This window comes from Centruroides vittatus, unplaced genomic scaffold, assembly GCF_030686945.1.
Source record: "Centruroides vittatus isolate TY-2023 unplaced genomic scaffold, ASM3068694v2 contig_2359, whole genome shotgun sequence".
Lineage (NCBI taxonomy): Eukaryota > Metazoa > Arthropoda > Arachnida > Scorpiones > Buthidae > Centruroides > Centruroides vittatus.
In genome coordinates this window covers 151,991-169,807 of record NW_027121480.1, presented here as the reverse complement: position 1 = coordinate 169,807, position 17,817 = coordinate 151,991, and the positions used below count along the sequence as shown (strand labels likewise).

At 33.8% G+C, this 17,817-nt stretch overlaps 2 protein-coding genes across 2 annotated transcripts; one reads left to right on the top strand and one right to left on the bottom strand.

Annotated features, from left to right (window-relative positions):
• Nucleotides 1–1,052: 1,052 nt before the first annotated feature.
• LOC136971215 (uncharacterized) lies at nucleotides 1,053–6,589 on the top strand. The gene is made up of 4 exons (XM_067265688.1): nucleotides 1,053–1,135; nucleotides 2,574–2,735; nucleotides 5,818–5,910; nucleotides 6,321–6,589. Exons 1-4 carry the CDS (start codon nucleotides 1,114–1,116, stop codon nucleotides 6,506–6,508), a joined length of 465 nt encoding a protein of 154 aa, XP_067121789.1. The 5' UTR covers nucleotides 1,053–1,113; the 3' UTR covers nucleotides 6,509–6,589.
• A 1,610-nt stretch (nucleotides 6,590–8,199) lies between these two features.
• Nucleotides 8,200–11,323, bottom strand: LOC136971207 (uncharacterized). Its single transcript, XM_067265678.1, has 5 exons — nucleotides 11,255–11,323; nucleotides 9,922–9,960; nucleotides 9,384–9,552; nucleotides 8,509–8,601; nucleotides 8,200–8,400 (listed from the first exon to the last, which is right to left on the bottom strand). Exons 1-5 carry the CDS (start codon nucleotides 11,321–11,323, stop codon nucleotides 8,213–8,215), a joined length of 558 nt encoding a protein of 185 aa, XP_067121779.1. The 3' UTR covers nucleotides 8,200–8,212.
• Nucleotides 11,324–17,817: the final 6,494 nt, after the last annotated feature.

The window sequence follows — 17,817 nt, the reverse complement described above, 5'->3', positions numbered from 1 at the left end:
TAGATAAACGAGTATATTATAAGGAAAAGTCACTGAAATTCTTTATACATGTACTGTATTAATCACCGTACCGGTTATTTGAGAATATGGGTGCCGCTCGAGGAAGATTCGGGAGGAAGAACAAGGCACGTGCCTCTTGCTCCAATTATGTTACAATTACTTTAATTATCTAACATTACTTGATTAAAGCCATATCATACGTGTTATTATGTTTATATTATATATTTTTAAAGTAACAAATCTGATTGCCTTGATATTAAAGGGGTACTATAGCATCATAAGCATCCGTCCGGATATGTTTCTGTTATTAACCATCGATTCACTGAATTTCACGGAATCATATAGACTTAATAATCCTGGATACTTTTTATTTGGATGATGATAAAATATTCCTGAATCATGTGACTTGCCTCAGGCTTTGCTTACTTTTAGATACGGTCAATAGCATATAAATTCAAACGCGGCATTCCTATTTGAGGAAAATTAATAAGGCATTCCTCACTTAACGACCGAGTTTCGTTCCTACGACTAAGTCGATTAACGAGGCTCTTAATGAACAAAGAAATGGTCTAAAGGAAACTCTAACTCGATTGCATTGCTTTAATTTGCAGCTCTTACATGTTACAGAATATAAAAATATAATCAGGCAAAAATTAAAAGTTTATTCATTTAAAAAAGTCATACAAATTAATATTATAGTCATCAAATCTCTCAAAGAATGGTAGTGGCTCCAGGTCATCAGTGTCATCATCGGATTTATCAGGAGCTGTAGAGGGCCCGGGTAAGGGGCATTTACAATATTTTTATAAAATTCATCCATACCCTCAAAGTTAAGCTTGAGGGTAGAGATGAATTTGGGGGTAGGGTAGGGCTGTTTAATGGGGATCCCTACCCCATTAAACAGATATATCGAGGATTGACTGTATTTTAAATTCACAAAAATATAGAAAATATTTATCTTTGTTATAAATTATTTTAGTAATATTTAAATGTATAAATTAGTCATGTATTTAAAAATAAATTACGTTTAAATTATTACAAATGTATTTCAGATTATTATTATAAATTCTTTAGTCAAAGTTATTCCAACGAATCCAATCAGAAATTAATAATATGGCCCAAAAGAAAGGTGCTGGTAAGTAAAAGTAGTATATATACTTTATTTTAAATTTACTTAATCACCATAAATGATATTTATGCTTAGATTAGAAAATATATCGAATAGCCTTTACTACTAATCTATATTTACATATACCACGCATTGTCTTTACATATTGATATATGGATTTCTAAGAATATCCAAGTTGCACGAAAATCCAGACATTGAGGAATTCTGTGGAGTCTAATTACACCACTAACAGTGGTATTCAATTGCTTTCAGTCTTTTAATAAAGAAGATGATAATTAAAAATTGTTGCATTTAAAGTTAGCAAATTAAATTGTTATTTAAAATTGTTTATTTTAAATTTGTAGTTAAGCATGTGATTTTTTTGTGTGCCTAACATCTAAACGGGCTAATCTACCATAGAAAGTCCCGAAACGCACTCGTTTGGTAGAACGCCCTTGTGTTGCTCTCCCTTATATTATACCAATCCAATTGAAATTATGTTTATTTTCATAAATTCACTTTATTACTGAAATTGTAATCCACGAAAGATCGACCTATCATAAATGTGTCTAGAAAGACGTTGAGAGTATGAGATAATATTGCTCCTCTCTTTTTTATCATAAGTAAGCTTTTCTTCGATCTATTGAAAATTATTTCAAATTATACTTGTACTCTTCTGAGCGATAATATTTTACAAAATACAACTGATTCTTTATTATTTTTCTTATTATATTTTGTATTATTTGTATGTCTTTTTAATTAATAGCCGAGAAAAAAATCAAAAATATTTTACCAGTTATTAAGTATAAAATATTTCTACATACAGATACTTTAGTTACGGAAGAAAATGAAATCACTTCGTGTTAAAAATTTTCAGTTGCATAAAATATGCATTTCATTAATTAACTTTGACAAGATTTTGAGACATTCCTAGTGAAAATATGCAAACTTAAAATCTACATTTAAACGAATATTTTGACAAAAAGAGAAAGAATAAATACAATATATAAAGCTCTTGTGTGAATAGGCCCTCGAGTGGATGAAACCTCTGAACACATGTACAGTACAATAGTTGGTCGTGGGTTCGGGCCTGACTAATTGACTGGCCACGTGGAGTTTTCCAGATGTCGGAAATGTCGGATATAAAAAAAACTTTCTCCCAAATCATCGATGTTTTGTGGTATTTCACAGCTGAGTTTTCTAAATTATCTGTCACTGTTAATTAATTAATATATAATTTATATTTTATGTTAATTCGTAAAAATAAAATAATACGATAATAAGTATAGGAAAAGTATTTTAAACTACTGTATTTTCTATTTATTATGCTTATGTGTCCTTACTGTATTTTCTACTCAATTTTCTTCTGCCTTTGTGTATTAATTTAAACGTAGTTTGGTTTAAATTTCTGTGTATATTTTAACTTAAACGTATTAAACATTCAATAATTTCTTTATATTTTCAGGAAATATTATAATTAATAAAGCTCAAGATCTGCATATTGGAAACAGATACTATTGGAATCAGGTTAACAATGTGATTCGTAATTTCAATGAAGAGCGAGACGAGCGAGATGGAGGATCCGCTGATGAAGAAGTCTTGATATCTCTTCCAGAAGAGCTGATCAGTAAGTAATAGCTAAAAATGTCTGCAGTTATTATTAAAACTAAACAATAATACATTTGAAAATTTTGATGCCATTATTATTCCGATAATTCAATTTATATTTTATTTACACGTAGCTCGAATTAATGCTTACATTGTGTAAAAAAATTTTTTATTTTACGCGTATGTAGACCTATTTATTAACGATTTCATGGTCCAATATATTTTGATATTAAATGCAATTTGTGTTTTCACTTAAAGCGTGCAGAACTGAAGTAATTTTTTTGCAAACATTCCAAGGCGATGAAGGGTTTTAACAATCGTTATTTGCAATACAGCGGTATCTCTCAGTATTTAATCTGAACCTCGCTTAACTTTTCAGTATATATTGTCGTGCTTTTATCTAATATTAAATCTGAAACAATTGCATATGCTGATGACATAAAGCTTTTAAACTACGACCCTCTGATATTACAAACAGATTTCAACACTCTCCTCCGCTTTTAGTAAAGTAATTTTAAAATATTCAAAAAACATTGTGTGTTTTTCAACGAACCATAATCCTTCCCTTCCTTTTTAAAATATTTATTGATATTGCAAATGATTAAATATGTTGACTCATATAGTGAGCCGGGAATAGATTTTTACAATAGGCTGACTTTTAAACTTTCCATTGATTAGATTGTAAAGTCCCTCTTAATGCGTCGGGGAATATTACCAATCTCTTCTAAAAAGTTCTTAAACTTATCTTATTTGCAAATTTGCAAATAAGAAAATTTGCTGTTTCCGCCTTACTAGGAATTGACAATGCGCGAAGCGCTTCCTATGCTTCGGCACCACGGGACCGAAGGGTCGACATTGCGTCGGCGAAGACTAAAATGACTAGTTCGTCAGGACTGACACCACTGTGTCTTCTAGGTAGACACAGAGACCTAAGTGGTCGCAAATTTCGTCTTTTCTCCGCGCGAGCGGTCGCGTTGTAAGCTACCGAATTCGGAATGGAGGCGGAAGTAGGGAACTCGGGAAGGAGTACACTCCACTATTTATCGCAAATAAAATATCCGTTTATTATACGAAATCAACAATTTAGAGGTTGTATAAAAGGACTTTACTAAGAGAAATTGGACATAAGTTAGATAGAATACGCGGCCCTTGACCACGAGAGAGAGTTTACATTAACTTCACGCAAGGATAAGTACTGTACTGTACCTTCCTGTCATAAAGTTCGGGCGACGTTAAGTTCTTTAGAGTTCGTTTGTTCGGCATTCCACACCGTTTTCTTAGGCTTTTGGTAGAATAGTTCGGTAGGTAGGTTGATTCGGCGATCGGCGACAGCGGCGGCGGAGACGAGCGGCGACACACACACACGACCAAGGATAGCTGGAAGACCTCTCTTGACTCATCGACCCCTTTTTTTTATTAGGGGGTCTCTCCTGGGTTTTTTCCATAGGCTTTTTGGATGTTTTACAATAATTATCCAATAGGGACACAGGAGGAAGCTGTGTCATCTCCGAAAGGAACTGAATCTGCCGAAAAATATGTTCCTCTCTTTTTGGTGTCCGTTTTCACCCGATTTTGTAAAATTATTACATTTACAAAAATTAATACATTTATTAGAATTATACAATTAGTTTGCTTTATTTATTAATTATATAAAGTATAAAATCGGGACCGTCACAAAATTTTACTTTTTATTGAATAAATTTAAAAATTTGCCCATTACTCATAACCCCAACGTTGCTAGAGTCCCTGTATAAATGATCGCATCTTATGTTTGAATTTTTTTTAACGAATTAATAAATAATTATTGGCTAAAATTAAGAGTTTCTACCAAAACAACAAGGAACACATCATGATTGTTCACTCCTTTCCATTGTTTTCGTATAACCCATAGATCTTGGATTGGTGTGCAGATCATATATTTATAATAGGATATTTCTTCATTGTAGTTTCAAACTATATAAGCCTGCTGTCAACATTTTTTAAAATATAATCTGTAATTTAGTAAATGCCGTTTTCATGTTACCTCTCGTTTCTACGCCTATCTTATTATTTATATGTTATCACTAAACTGTATATACATATATATTATTCTTTTATATCTGTGTTGTTTTATGTATGTATTTTTAAAATCATTTTTGGGAATTTTCTTGTTATTAAGAGGCAAAAATCTATTATAATTCGACATTTCCTACTATATGTAAAATAAATAAATACGTTGTAATTTATCGCGACTGCTCAATTCGACGATGTTTTGCGATTTTTTCTGTAACATTTCTTCATAACGGCCGGATGATCGATCGGTTAGGGTAGTAGCTCCCGATTTTGGGGTTTCGGATCTAATGCAGACGAGTCAAAAATACTCCAGGAATTTGTCGGAGGCGGTCCGTCCGAATATGTCGAGCTGCGTCCCTAACCACCCGGCCACTACGATGTGGGCACGGCCGTCATGGGCTTGCTAGAAAATCCTTTTTTAGTGCCTACAAGGCACAAAAAGTGTTTTTAAAATTTCATCAACAACAACTTTTCAGCAAAAATTACTGCTCGGATACCCAATACGTTTTGAATCACTTACTATAGATCAAAATTTCCTGATATAGATTACATTTGAACTATAAACACAAAGTATCAATTCATTTTTCTACTTAACTTTCGAATTTAATTTTAGATAATGCTCGTGGTCACTCAACAAAGCCTAATGATTTGTGCCAAAACTTTAAACTCATCCGTTTTTAACGTTCAATTGCCTGAATTAAACTTCACGAATGTTTTCAGGAGTACTTTTACCCTTAAAATTTTTTCAACATTCTATCAGATTCTTCTGCTGTTGATTTTTCAATTGCCCGGCTAAAAGTCATACCGATGTAAGACTTTTAACCAGGCAATCGCCAGCAAAAAATAATGGATGACGATCCAAATGTTAAACGTTCAATGAAGGTCAACCGGAGCGTATAAAAATCCGTTCTCTGTCATCGAGTCATGCACCAACTTTGGGAGCAAAGTCTCCTATATTATCTTTCCGAATCTTTATTCTCCCTTTTCATTTGAAACTAAACGTATCTAATTTTAAGTTTGTAAAACTATAACGAAGATTTTATTTCCAGATTCTGAACGGATGCTAGAGATAGACGACTTGTATTTAGTCGCAGAAAAAATTTCCGCCTCGTGGAAGAAATTGGCTCGTTTTCTGCCACCGAGTAAGTTTCAAATGCTATGAATTACTTCATCAATGATTATACTTTGCTGTCAAAATATTAGAGAACCTAATGAAATGTTATTTCTGAGATCACATAGTTTTTTAGGCTACTATATTATATGTGCATCTTAACTTTTCTTACAGCGAATTTCAGTTTTTCAACTGATGGCTGTTATATCTTTTCTTATTCTGAAGTGTGGCTTTTCTATTTTTCTGTACAGAAAACTTAAACACTTGTTTTTTCTTGTGACGTCGTCATGCCGCCTGTATGTCTGAAACATACGCTTCTTAAAACGGCGCTCTCTAGTATTTTGAAAGGACGGTATATTAACTAGCATTTAAAAAACAAAAACTTAGTAACGTAGTTTGTAAATTATTATAATTGTTTGTTTCTTTTTATGTAATTCACAGAAAATGTATTCACCGAAGCACAGTTGTCAACACTGCAGACTGATAATAATGGTAATCTAGAGGAAACAATTATTCAAATGCTGCAGTTGTGGAAGGAACAGCATCCAGAGTTTACTACAGTTAGCAATTTAGCAATAACTCTTCAGTCCATAGGAAGGGCTGATATTGCGAAAGAACTGCATCCTTAATAACATCTTACGGTAGAAGATCAGAAGAACTTTTAATAAAATTCTCATCGTGAATATTTCGGATTATTAAAGATTTTATAAATGTATGAACATGTAAATTGTATAATATAAGCTATTCTTGATAAAATAATCAATATACAAGAGAATTTTTAAATAACTTAATTGTATTGCATTGAATAATAATAAAATATTGCCATGCAAATTAGTAGTTGGTTGCCTTTGTATACCATTTTTTCTGTTAGCAATAGAGTCGTGCCGATCATCTATTTAACACTTTTCAGGGAAAAATATTTGAATTGAAATAACGTGTGACCGGAGGGTCGGAGTCTCTTTGACTCCTCGTCAGGATGTGACACTACCGAGTTTTTCAGGACTCGGAAATCGCGACGGGGAGTTGTTACGTCACGCGAACGGTCGCGGGCTTTAGCGGTTACGTCCGTTGAGGAGGTGGAGGAAGGAGAAACGAGGAAGTAAGTCACTCGGGATACGGGCTAAGTAACAAAAATAAATTTAATAAAAATAACAGAGATTAGAGCACGACGCATAGCTAACAATAACGTATTCCTAGATATACGAAGAGAGAGTTTACAAACGACCCTTCAGTTGATAAATACCTTGGTTAAGGAGATGTTAGAGTTGGGTGTTAGAGATCTTTGGGCAACAGGGTATCCACGATCTTAGACGGCATATTCCACAGAGGTACACAATCCGCAGAATAAAACAGTCCACATTACAAAACAATCAACACGGTAATATTTCCCTGTTTTCTAGGTGGGTAATGCCTGGGCATAGGTCGAAAGGTTGCAGGAAATTTTTTCAAAGTTGGGTTCGCGGTGGGTGACCAGACGACGACTGCCTGGACTTGTCCTCGTTCTCTCGTATTATTTTTCCTCTTGGGGTTTTTCCATGAGGTCAGGATCTCGTTGTTAAGGGTCGGGTGTCCAATACGTGAATTACTTCTAAAAGTTCCGGGTGACACACGACTGACTAGATGGATCATCCTCAACGACGAAACAAGATCGTGGGAAATAATTTTTATGATTTTCAACAGATCTTTTGATAAAATGGTGGAGGTGAAACAATCGAAAAATTTGATTGAACACCTTCGTTTATTCGTCCGTCACAAACCTAACTTTCAATCGAGAATGGAAGTTCTTATATAGTTAATCGGAACTTTCTGACCCTTAGCTTTCCACGTCTGGTGTTCACTTTTATCTATCTAATCCCGTTCTCGAAATTAAGATGGCAGACGGACAGACTGATACTGTGGAAATTTATAAGTCTACATTTTTGTTAAAATTGCGCTCAATAATGATAACTATTTTGTTTGAATTACTAAACAAGGATTACAATACAGTAGAATGAACTGTTTAAAATGTTATAAAGTTTTGCTTGTACACACTTGGCCACTCTACTTGGCCAAGTGTGTACAAGCAACCAACTGCCAGTGTTCGGTGGTTTTATTTACTCGGCTACAGGTGGGCCTGAAGGTTTTGGTGAATATATGAGTGATAAACATTATTCATTTGATATTTGATTTTAAAATCACAAAATAGAATTACAACCATTTATTAAGTTTTGTAGCAATTTATTGTTTTGGACATTATTAATAATACTCAAAAACATTAACGAAGTAAGAATTAATTACAATCTACGTAATTTATGAAGTAATTATAATTGAAATGTAAAAAAAATATATATATATTAGGGACGTAATAGTTGTGCGATGTCCGCTCTTCCTATTGACTGCAGAGTTACAGCAAGATTACCAACAGTGGCTAAATCTGGATTTTTCTCTTTCCATAAATTCAGCATCTGTACAATGGTTTCTTCCATATTGTTTTTATTGTTACTTTCCAATGTTTTCAATTCTCCTTCATGGAATCCATTTTCTACGAATGCAAGAAAGGAAATAAATAGTTAAGTTGGGATAATTTATGATTCCTTCATGGTAATTGCTTTAATTACCAGAAAGACGTTTAATGAAATAAATAACTTACTTGGTGGCAGAAAACGTGCCAATTTTTTCCATTTGTCCGAGATTCTTTCGGCAACCAAATAAAACTCATCTATGTCAAGTATCCGTTCGGAACCTGATAAAAGTTTGATTGTATTTCTATGGGTTGCAGCCACAATGCGGTTAGTGCATTTTTGGTAACTATTAAGATAGCCAGACAAACGAAGGCCAAGAGGCTCAGCATTTGATGTTTAAGCGCACTATTGCTAAACTTTTATACATTATAGAGCATGGGCCTCTCGTTATTTGTCTGGCATCACAATAATGGTCGAAAACGCACTAACTTATGGCTCCAACTCATTGATTTTAAATAAAAATACTTAAATGAAATTCATTAAGTTCAGAATAGAAATTTTGTATAAAAAATTCTGATATAAAATTCTTAATTTTACACATTTATTGTAGTGACAAAACAAAAAGTGTGCATACTACATATATAACATCTACAACATAAAATCCAATGAAGTCTCGCCCGGATGGCCGAAGTTTTTAAGGTGTAAACTTTTCTTTCTGACATACCCGGAATGACATGAAATAGACCCCATGTAATTTTTCGAGGAATGGTCTGTTCTGGATATGTCCACTCCTCATCACACACCTGTCCCATTGTGTGCGTAACCAAGTCTACGATCTGATAGAAAAGCAGGTAAAGCAGGTCATATAACCCACAGAGTGGAAAGAGTATGAAAAAAAAATCACACAGAACATGCGGATGCGATTTAATTCCATGTCTTTTACAAATTATGGATTTTTTAGAATAACGAGCCGTTAAAAATATTGATTTCAATTTCAATAAAATGACAACGTTGAAGACTTATTTATTAAAATATCAGACGAAAAATTATAATTATAACTTACTGATCAATTCCTCTGGAAGAGCAATTAAGCCATTATGATCATCAGAATTACAAGATTCTTCCTCACATCGCTCTCTCCTTACGTGCGCTTCACGAAGAACGTCATTCACGTTGGTCCAGTAATATCTGTTCCCAATTTTCACGTTTTCTGCTTTCCTAATCTTTACTTTCTGTTGAAAAAAAAAATATTCAATCAAAATTAATTTAACTAAAACTTGGTAATTGGGATTATATAGACTGGATTCTTGGTATTACGTTCATTACTTTCAGCCTTTTGTACTTTCACTTTCGGTTCTGCTTTCGTATACATAAATATTTATTCTGTTTTTTTATATAATTATATATTTAATTACCGGTTTATAAATTTTTATTCTTTATACACTTTAATTATATATCTATTTTGACAAATAAATTAAATGTAAATTATAATTATCTATCGTTTTTATTTTTACTCCCAATCATTACCCAATTAATAGAGTTTCTGTTATATCCGTTTGATACTAACTAAAGATAAAATTAAGTAATAAAGCTTAACTCACGTCTTTGTTAGCAATAGTGTTAATACATGGACAAGCATTCTGGTATTAGTAGACGCAATACCGCGTGGCTATTGTCGTTTGAGTTGAGATAGTGTTATCAATTTATGAGTTGTTTCATATATAAACTTATATACTGTGTTTCAGTTTCTGTTTGTCGAGTGTTAGCAGAATAGTGTATCAATTTATGAGTTGTTTCATATATAAACTTATATACTGTGTTTCAGTTTCGCTTTGTCGATTGTTACACAACAGATGGAAATGTTATAATCGATCAAATTTTCACCTAGAGGGTAAAAATAAGGCAATAATCAAATAAATGACCAGTCTAAAGAATTATTTCCCACTGATTATTTTTTTAAGTACAAGTTGCATAATTTTTCCAGAAAAAACTTTTAAATTTCGTGTGTGCATGTTACGATATTGATGTAATACGATTCATGATTAATCGCACGCCTCTGCCTAAGCGCTTTCGGTACCCTTTGATTTCGGTTTATGGTGCATTTGCATTGTTGGCGAGCGCTCGCCAAAAGGTTTTTGACGTGACAGCGCAAAGCTATTGTTTTTGTTTTTTGCAATACTGCTTCTAAAAGCTGAGGCGGCAATTATTATAAAAGACAATTGCACGTGTAACATGTTGATAGTTCTGTGTTGAGCTTAAATTATTGACAATACTGTATTTGATTTTAACGTTAGTTTGTCTCGAGAAGTAGCGAGTGGCTGTACTGTGTTTAAATCAGTAAATCAGATATATGTCTGTATCAGTATAATATTTTTGCATTTATACTAGTTCAGGGCTTTGTGTTTAAAAAGTAGATCAAGTAAAAGAATTATTGTTTTTTTTTACAGAATTGTAGTTACTTATTATTATTGAAAAAGATTATGTTGTGACAATAGGGACTCGAATTAAAAAGTAGCATTTGCGTGTATCAGGTGCGGAACGCGTGCCTGTGTGTGATAGATCGAGTTTCATTTAAGTAATATTGGACTACTTTTACATTCTGAGTGTGATAGAGTTGCTTTTGCGTTCGTTATTTTTTGCTCTATTTTTACTAAATTCATATACGTTGAAGTGGAAACAATAGAATGACAAGTTAAAAAAAGGCATGTGTCAAAACGGCTGCTAGCTGTCAATTTGACAGATATTCGTCATCTATTTACTAGCAGATGAGCCCTGCGTTGGTCGGGCACGAAGTAACGATAGCGAAGATTACGATTTTTAGATTATAGCCGATCCTACCCGTCACTGCGAGAGTTTTTCAATAAAAAAACAAGAAACATCACAGTTACATAAATCAGTAAGGAGTAGACTCAAATAACACACCACTAAACTTACACTCACATCATAAAAAGCATAGGCACCATTAAGCAATCGTGGACTCGAAAGGTACTCCATGGCAGGCATCCTTACGACCTGGCCCAGGATTTTGTTGACAAAACTGCGTCAAACAGCTGTTAGCTCGCGGATGCCTCTTTGGAGAGATGGAAGGATTCATGGTTGCCATACAGGATCAGGTCATAAATACTAAAAACTACAGAAAACATACTCACAGATATAACACTCACAATTGACACATTCAGAAAATGCCACGTCATGCCAGAAATTATACAACACATCACCTCTGGTTGCAAGCTGTTGGCACAGACAGATTATTTACACATACAATTTGATTACGGAATTTAACAGTTTTTTAAAAATATTTTCAAGTTGACTCTAATTAACACAATACTTCAAAGTTAAAATGCATTGTTACTTAAAATTTAATTACACAAAAGATTGAATATTTCAATATTTTGTTAGATTGTCTTTTCTTTTCAACACAGCTTCCAATCTGTTTGGCAGTGATTGTCTATTAATAGTTTTTCTGTGGTGTTTACCAATTTTCTGATCATTGTTGTTCCAGGTGCTTTTCAGTTCATTTCTTGTTAGTAATTTTGAGTCTACGATTTTTTAAAATCTTATTCAATTTAAAAATATTCGATCATATTTAGGTTTAAAGTCTGTCTGTGATTCAATCGTTTTTGGGCAACATTACAGCAGCCACTTTATAACACTTGTGTTTTGGATCATTATTATGATGAAAATGTAAGTGTGAAGTCCCAAAAAACGGGTTGACATTAATCAATTATATTAGAAAATTTTTCAAAACGAATGTAGAAAATCGTCCATTGTTACAGGGGACAAAAACCGATCAAAGATCTAATTAGACGCGTTAGTCATTTGAAACCGCGACGCATGAAAAAAAAGGAGAAAGATGTCGAAAGGCAAAAAGGGCCTAATGTAAAATAAAACGCAATAATTGTAATGATTAATAATTGTAGACGAACGTCCTCCAGTAGAGATGGACCTTTGATAAGTCGCTCGTGTACGAAATTTAGATCAATCAATATTTGAAAAAAGGGAAAAGTTTTCAATAAAAACGAACATCTCATCAAAGCATTAAATTTCAAAAATATCCCGGACTAGACAACAATGGGGAAAATATGAGCGCAAGTTCAAAGTTCCATCAATTCTTTCCATCCTGAGTAAACGGAGGGTGTCAAGTAGATTCGTCGAGGCGGCTCTTTCTCGTGACTCGAACAGGGGTCGTTTTTCGCTTGGAGACAAGCGAGGGACCAATCGAGAAGCGAGAAAGGAGGGACGTAGAGCCAATCAACATGAACAATACGAAAAAGGGAGATCGAGATAATAGCCGAGCGAGGAGGACTAGAGGTCTTTTTCCTTCTACCCGCGGAGAGGCCGGACAAAAACTGTGAATCCGCTTACTGCTAATACGCGCACAAAAACAATTTATTTTTCCTGCATCATGCCGATCTGCTAATTAGTGCCACAAAGGACAGACCACCAGTGACCAGAGACGAACATCTCCACCTGTTGCTGCCCCGGGGCCTACAGTAGAAGACGTCAGGAAAACGCCGACGATTCGAAAATTTTTACCGTTCGAGAAGAAGTTCGTACTAGGTGTAAGTTCCTTTACGTCTAAATAAACGACTTTTTGTGAGACACTTGTTGTCTGTGTCACCTCCCTCACACCCACACGCGAACGACCCTAGACCATCCTGTCGCGGGATTAACGATTCCCCCCTAGAGGTCGGCGGACTTACATAAGATATTTGAGATATGTAGTTTTCCAGCAGAATTTTTTACATTTTGTTTTAAAATAGATCGACATTCTCCATACACATTTCCATTATTAAATTAAACAACATAATCTACGAACGTGAAAAACTTCAAAATTATACTGGTTTCCACAGTACTTTTCAATGTAATTGGTTTTTCGTGCTAGATGGATCTTTTCTTAAGAGGACGTGTCCCGGTATCGATAATTCGCATGAATTTGGTAAGTAGGTTTACTTGTAGATATTATTTCTCTAATAAATCCAGTATATTCAGTAACACAATAATATCTATCTCCTGTTTAATAATTGCAGATTATGATGAACCTTTGATGATACGTTCATATAGCAAAGAACTAAATATTTCTATAACTGAACAAAGCACCAAAATACAATTAGCAGCATTATGTTTCTGATTTTAATGTTTTTCATTTTCCATGCGACACGCTTAAAGATGAAGACGCATTCTATAGGGAAACAGATAGGCAGAACCAACTGCAGTATCTGTGCCACAAAGTGAACATATCGGCAGAAGAAACTAAATGTGCCATTTACTACGATGATTTTACTGGTCCTCGTACGAAATTAAAGCTAACTCGACCACTTCTTACACAATCCAAAGAGCTGAAGTTAGATTTACAATATTTTACGGAAAGAGAGTAAATGCTCTTTCTCTTCCTGTTGTAGCGGGCAAATGCGATTATAAAAGCATAAAAGAAAAGTTTGAACGAATAAAGCATTTCAAACTGAAAATGTAGCAGAAGAAATGTTTTGCATGTATTTTTCATGATGTGTGTAAAATATGTGTTAATCCATTAATTCAAACGTTTAGAGCAGTGGTTCCCAACCGGTGTTTCGCAGGACACTGGTGTTCCGTTAGCATCTCCCAAGTGTTCCGCAGATTTAGTCGCAAATCGGAAAGTGTACAATCGTATTCGAGCCGCCGAATATCAAAAAATTAAAATCATAAAATTTTTATAAACTTAAATATATATGTACGACTCGTACTTATGGAGTGTACTACTGTTTCGAGTAAGATAAAGGCAATGATAAAAACTGAATGAAATATGTAAAAAACATCAGGCACAAGTTTCCCATTAAAGTTATTTAGGTATATTTTTTCCTGTCTTAGAATTGGCGTTAATAATATGAGTAGAGATTTTGAATTATAACTGCTCAATTCTAATAAAATAACTGATGACAAGCTTATGTATTTCATATTAACTTAAGTAAGTGTTCCGCTAAAGAAAATTGCTCACAAAAGTGTTGGGAACCAACATCCTAGAAAACGTTGGGAACCACTGGTTTAGAGAAGCCTTCCCTATAATAAAACACGTGGTTTACAACTGTTTTCCTTGGTTTCTATCAATTAGTCCACCAGAACACCAGGACTTTGATAATGTAAACATCTCTTCGGATGACAAGAGAATTGCACTATTTGTTTTTGTATGGTGGGAATGATTATTCTGTACTAATTTAAAGAAATTGTATTTTTATATTAACTAGAACTGAGATTAATAATGTTAAAATTAAGTTTATTAGCTCACAGTGTTGTTCTGCACTGTTTCGTGTGTGTTTATCCGACAAGGAAGGAAATGTTTTAATTGCAAGCATAAACTATAAACGGGTCATTTAAAGAAGAGAAATGTATTTAAGAAATTAAGGATAAAATGCACTTATACTTGATATAGGAAGGCATTTATCTGATATATAATTGTAAAACTTGGTTAGTTCTGATCAGATCAGGAAGTGAATTTTTATATTCAATGTTTCTTACTTATGTAAAGTTACGATTATTGGAATGATTTATTTAAATTTTAAGAATTTGAATGTAAATAATGAATAAAATCTAAAATTTAAGTTTGAAAGATCTCGTGATTTATTAAGGGTTAAAAGCAAAGCTATTGGGGAAACGTTGTGTGAATTGTGTATCAGAGTAATGTGAAATATTCAGTAAATTTCAAAGATTTAGATAAAGTTGATTAAACAAATTTTCGTGTTTCAAAGATTTGGTTAATAAACTACACAAAGACTTATGTAAAATATACGAATGTTTTTATCTATACTAATATTATAAAGAGGGAAGTAAGTTCGGATGTGGCAGGTAATCTCCGAAACTATTAATCCGATTTCAAAAAATTCTTTCACCAATATTTAGAATGGACCTTCAGGGTGGACATAGGCTGTATATTACTCCGTTAAACATTCGTATAAATTAAAAGATATCATCTAGGATAAAGGCTTTTACGTCCAACAGATTGCGCTAACTCCGCGAGTACGACGACCTAAATTTGCTTTTCTGTGAGAATGGACTAAAGCAGATCATTTTCTATCTATCTATATAAATAAAATATAACGTTCGTTTGTTCCTACCGATTCCTTTGAAATTTTGACACAACGTTGCATTAAAATACGCACGTGTTTTTATATAATATACGTGTCGAAATTCCCCCACTGGGGGGAGATGGACAGGATTAAGGCTTACCGTGAAGAACTCGGCTTCTATTAAACTATTTTTGATGTGGTTTTTTTTGCGTTTTTGATTGCGTTTTAACAGGCTACGTTAAGAGAATGTACACTAAGAAAAGATTTTTTGAAATTCCCCCCACGGGCGCAGTGTTATACATTTATAATATATACATTTTGAGCCACAACAACGCGTGGCCGGGTCTGCTAGTGGCTTATATTATTAAATTATTAGGAAATTTATGTTAGATATAGCCTATAATCCCGTTTACAACTCGCTTATTTTAAACCAGATTACTTAAGTTTATAGTAATGTTAAGTATTCGAAACTAATACACCAAAATACTGTTTTTAATCAGACAAGATAATGATTGATGTTAAAATATTAAGTGTTAATATTTTAACAACAATAAGGTCTACACGTACATAATTTTACTAATTACCTGTACTTAAAAATAGACTTCTCTCGTATCTATTAAAGTATCTTTAATAACTGATTTCCCGGTACTACGTGCCTTTGCTCATTCTAATTAAGTATAACAATTATCTATGTATTTTCTCTTATCTGTTACTTGTGTTAAAACTTACATACGTGGTACACGTTGTAGACTCTTAATAAACAACTAACAAGAAGAACTGTCGTTTCACGTTACAGAAAGTGATTTTTAAAGTAATTGTAGTAGTATAAACACATATGCAAGGATTGATTCTTGTACATTTTCCCTTTATCTGCTATCATTCTTCTCTCAAGAAGACAATCTCGTGTTTTGTCACGAAATTAGAAGACTCTTGGAAAAAATGGGTCTTCTTGAATATTTTTCAAATGATTGGCGCCTATTTATTGACTGCTCAAAACGAAGTTTGAAATGTGTCCTTCTACGCAATGGGAACAAATATGGTTCAATACCAATTGCTCACTCAACGAAAATGAAAGAAGAATATAACACCATAGCTTAGTCTTGGAGAAGATAAAGTATCGTGAACATCAATGGGTAATTTGTGTAGACTTAAAAATGGTAAACTTTCTCCTTGGACAGCAAATTGGCTACACCAAATATCCTTGCCTCTTGTGCCTCTGGGATAGCAGAGACAAAACACACCACTGGGTTAGAAAAGAGTGGCCTAAGAGAGAAAACATGGACATTGGAGAAAAAATGTCATTAACGACCCCTTAGTTGAACGAGAAAAAATCATCTTTCCTCCACTGCATATCAAGCTAGGCCTAATGAAGCAGTTTGTAAATGCTCCTGATAAGAACAGATCATGCTTTGCACATATAAGGAAAAAAATGCCTTAGTTGAGTACGGAAAAAATTAAAACAAGAATATTTGACGGCCCACAAATAAGACAACTCATTAACGATCCTGCCTTTAAAAATTCGATGAATAAAGCCGAGTGAAAAGCCCGGACTTCATTTGTTGCAGTTGTCAGACATTTTCTAGGCAAACAAAGCTGAAAACTATGTTGAACAGGTAAACGAGATGCTTAACAATTTCAATTCAAATCTCTTGGATGTAATATGAGTATTAAGGTGCACTATTTACACAGTCACTTAGACCGTTTTCCTGAAAATTTAGGAGACACCAGTGAAGAACAAGGTGAAAGATTTCACCAGATATTAAAACTATGGAGGACCGCTACCAAAGAAGATGGGATACGCATATGATGGCAGATCACTACTGGAGTTTAAAAAGGGACTGCTCCAAAATACATTCACGAAAGTCACGGAAAAGAAGCTTCCTCAATGTGCAACTATTTACTTTTATCGATGACTTTTTCTTCTATCTTTGTATCGAATAATACTTGCATAATATAATAATAAAAATTCCATGTTTAGTTTCTTTATTTGATCCATGGATTTGACTTATTGCGGTCCTCCATATTGAAATGTGTATTTTGTTAAAATGCTATATCATAAAAATTAATGCGCTTAGGCAAAAACTAATGCCATATTTGAATTCAGGGCATCAAATTCGTATGAAATCAGCTCGAAATACCCCGGCACCAAAACCAGTGTTGACCTGTGTTATACATCTTGTGTATTATAAAAATCACAATGATGATACGTGGATCTTGTACATTTTTATTCCGAGCGCACAAGAGTGCGATGAGCACATCTCGGCTTTGACTTTGTTACATTTTTGGAATTTCTATCACAGACCAACATATTTAAATGCATGTTTAGCCGATGCGGAAATAATTTCTCTGTTCTGTATATAACGAACAGACGTTTTGCACCGAATGGTGCAAAGACCTCTATCGGTCGAACTATTTTCGAATAATGAAAAGTTTATGTACGGTTTTTTTCCGCTGGCG

What these genes read in the sequence shown, in the direction of transcription:
- LOC136971207 (XM_067265678.1), bottom strand. Translation starts at nt 11,323, where the DNA reads ATGCCTGCCATGGAGTACCTTTCGAGTCCACGATTGCTTAATGGTGCC. An exon ending in ATGCTTTTTATGATGTGAGT is followed by an intron (nt 9,961 to 11,254) that starts GTAAGTTTAGTG and finishes TACTAATACCAG; the next exon opens with AATGCTTGTCCATGTATTAA. An exon ending in TCTTCCAGAGGAATTGATCA is followed by an intron (nt 8,602 to 9,383) that starts GTAAGTTATAAT and finishes AACTTTTATCAG; the next exon opens with GTTCCGAACGGATACTTGAC.
- LOC136971215 (XM_067265688.1), top strand. Translation starts at nt 1,114, where the DNA reads ATGGCCCAAAAGAAAGGTGCTG. An exon ending in GGCCCAAAAGAAAGGTGCTG is followed by an intron (nt 1,136 to 2,573) that starts GTAAGTAAAAGT and finishes TTATATTTTCAG; the next exon opens with GAAATATTATAATTAATAAA. An exon ending in TCTTCCAGAAGAGCTGATCA is followed by an intron (nt 2,736 to 5,817) that starts GTAAGTAATAGC and finishes TTTTATTTCCAG; the next exon opens with ATTCTGAACGGATGCTAGAG.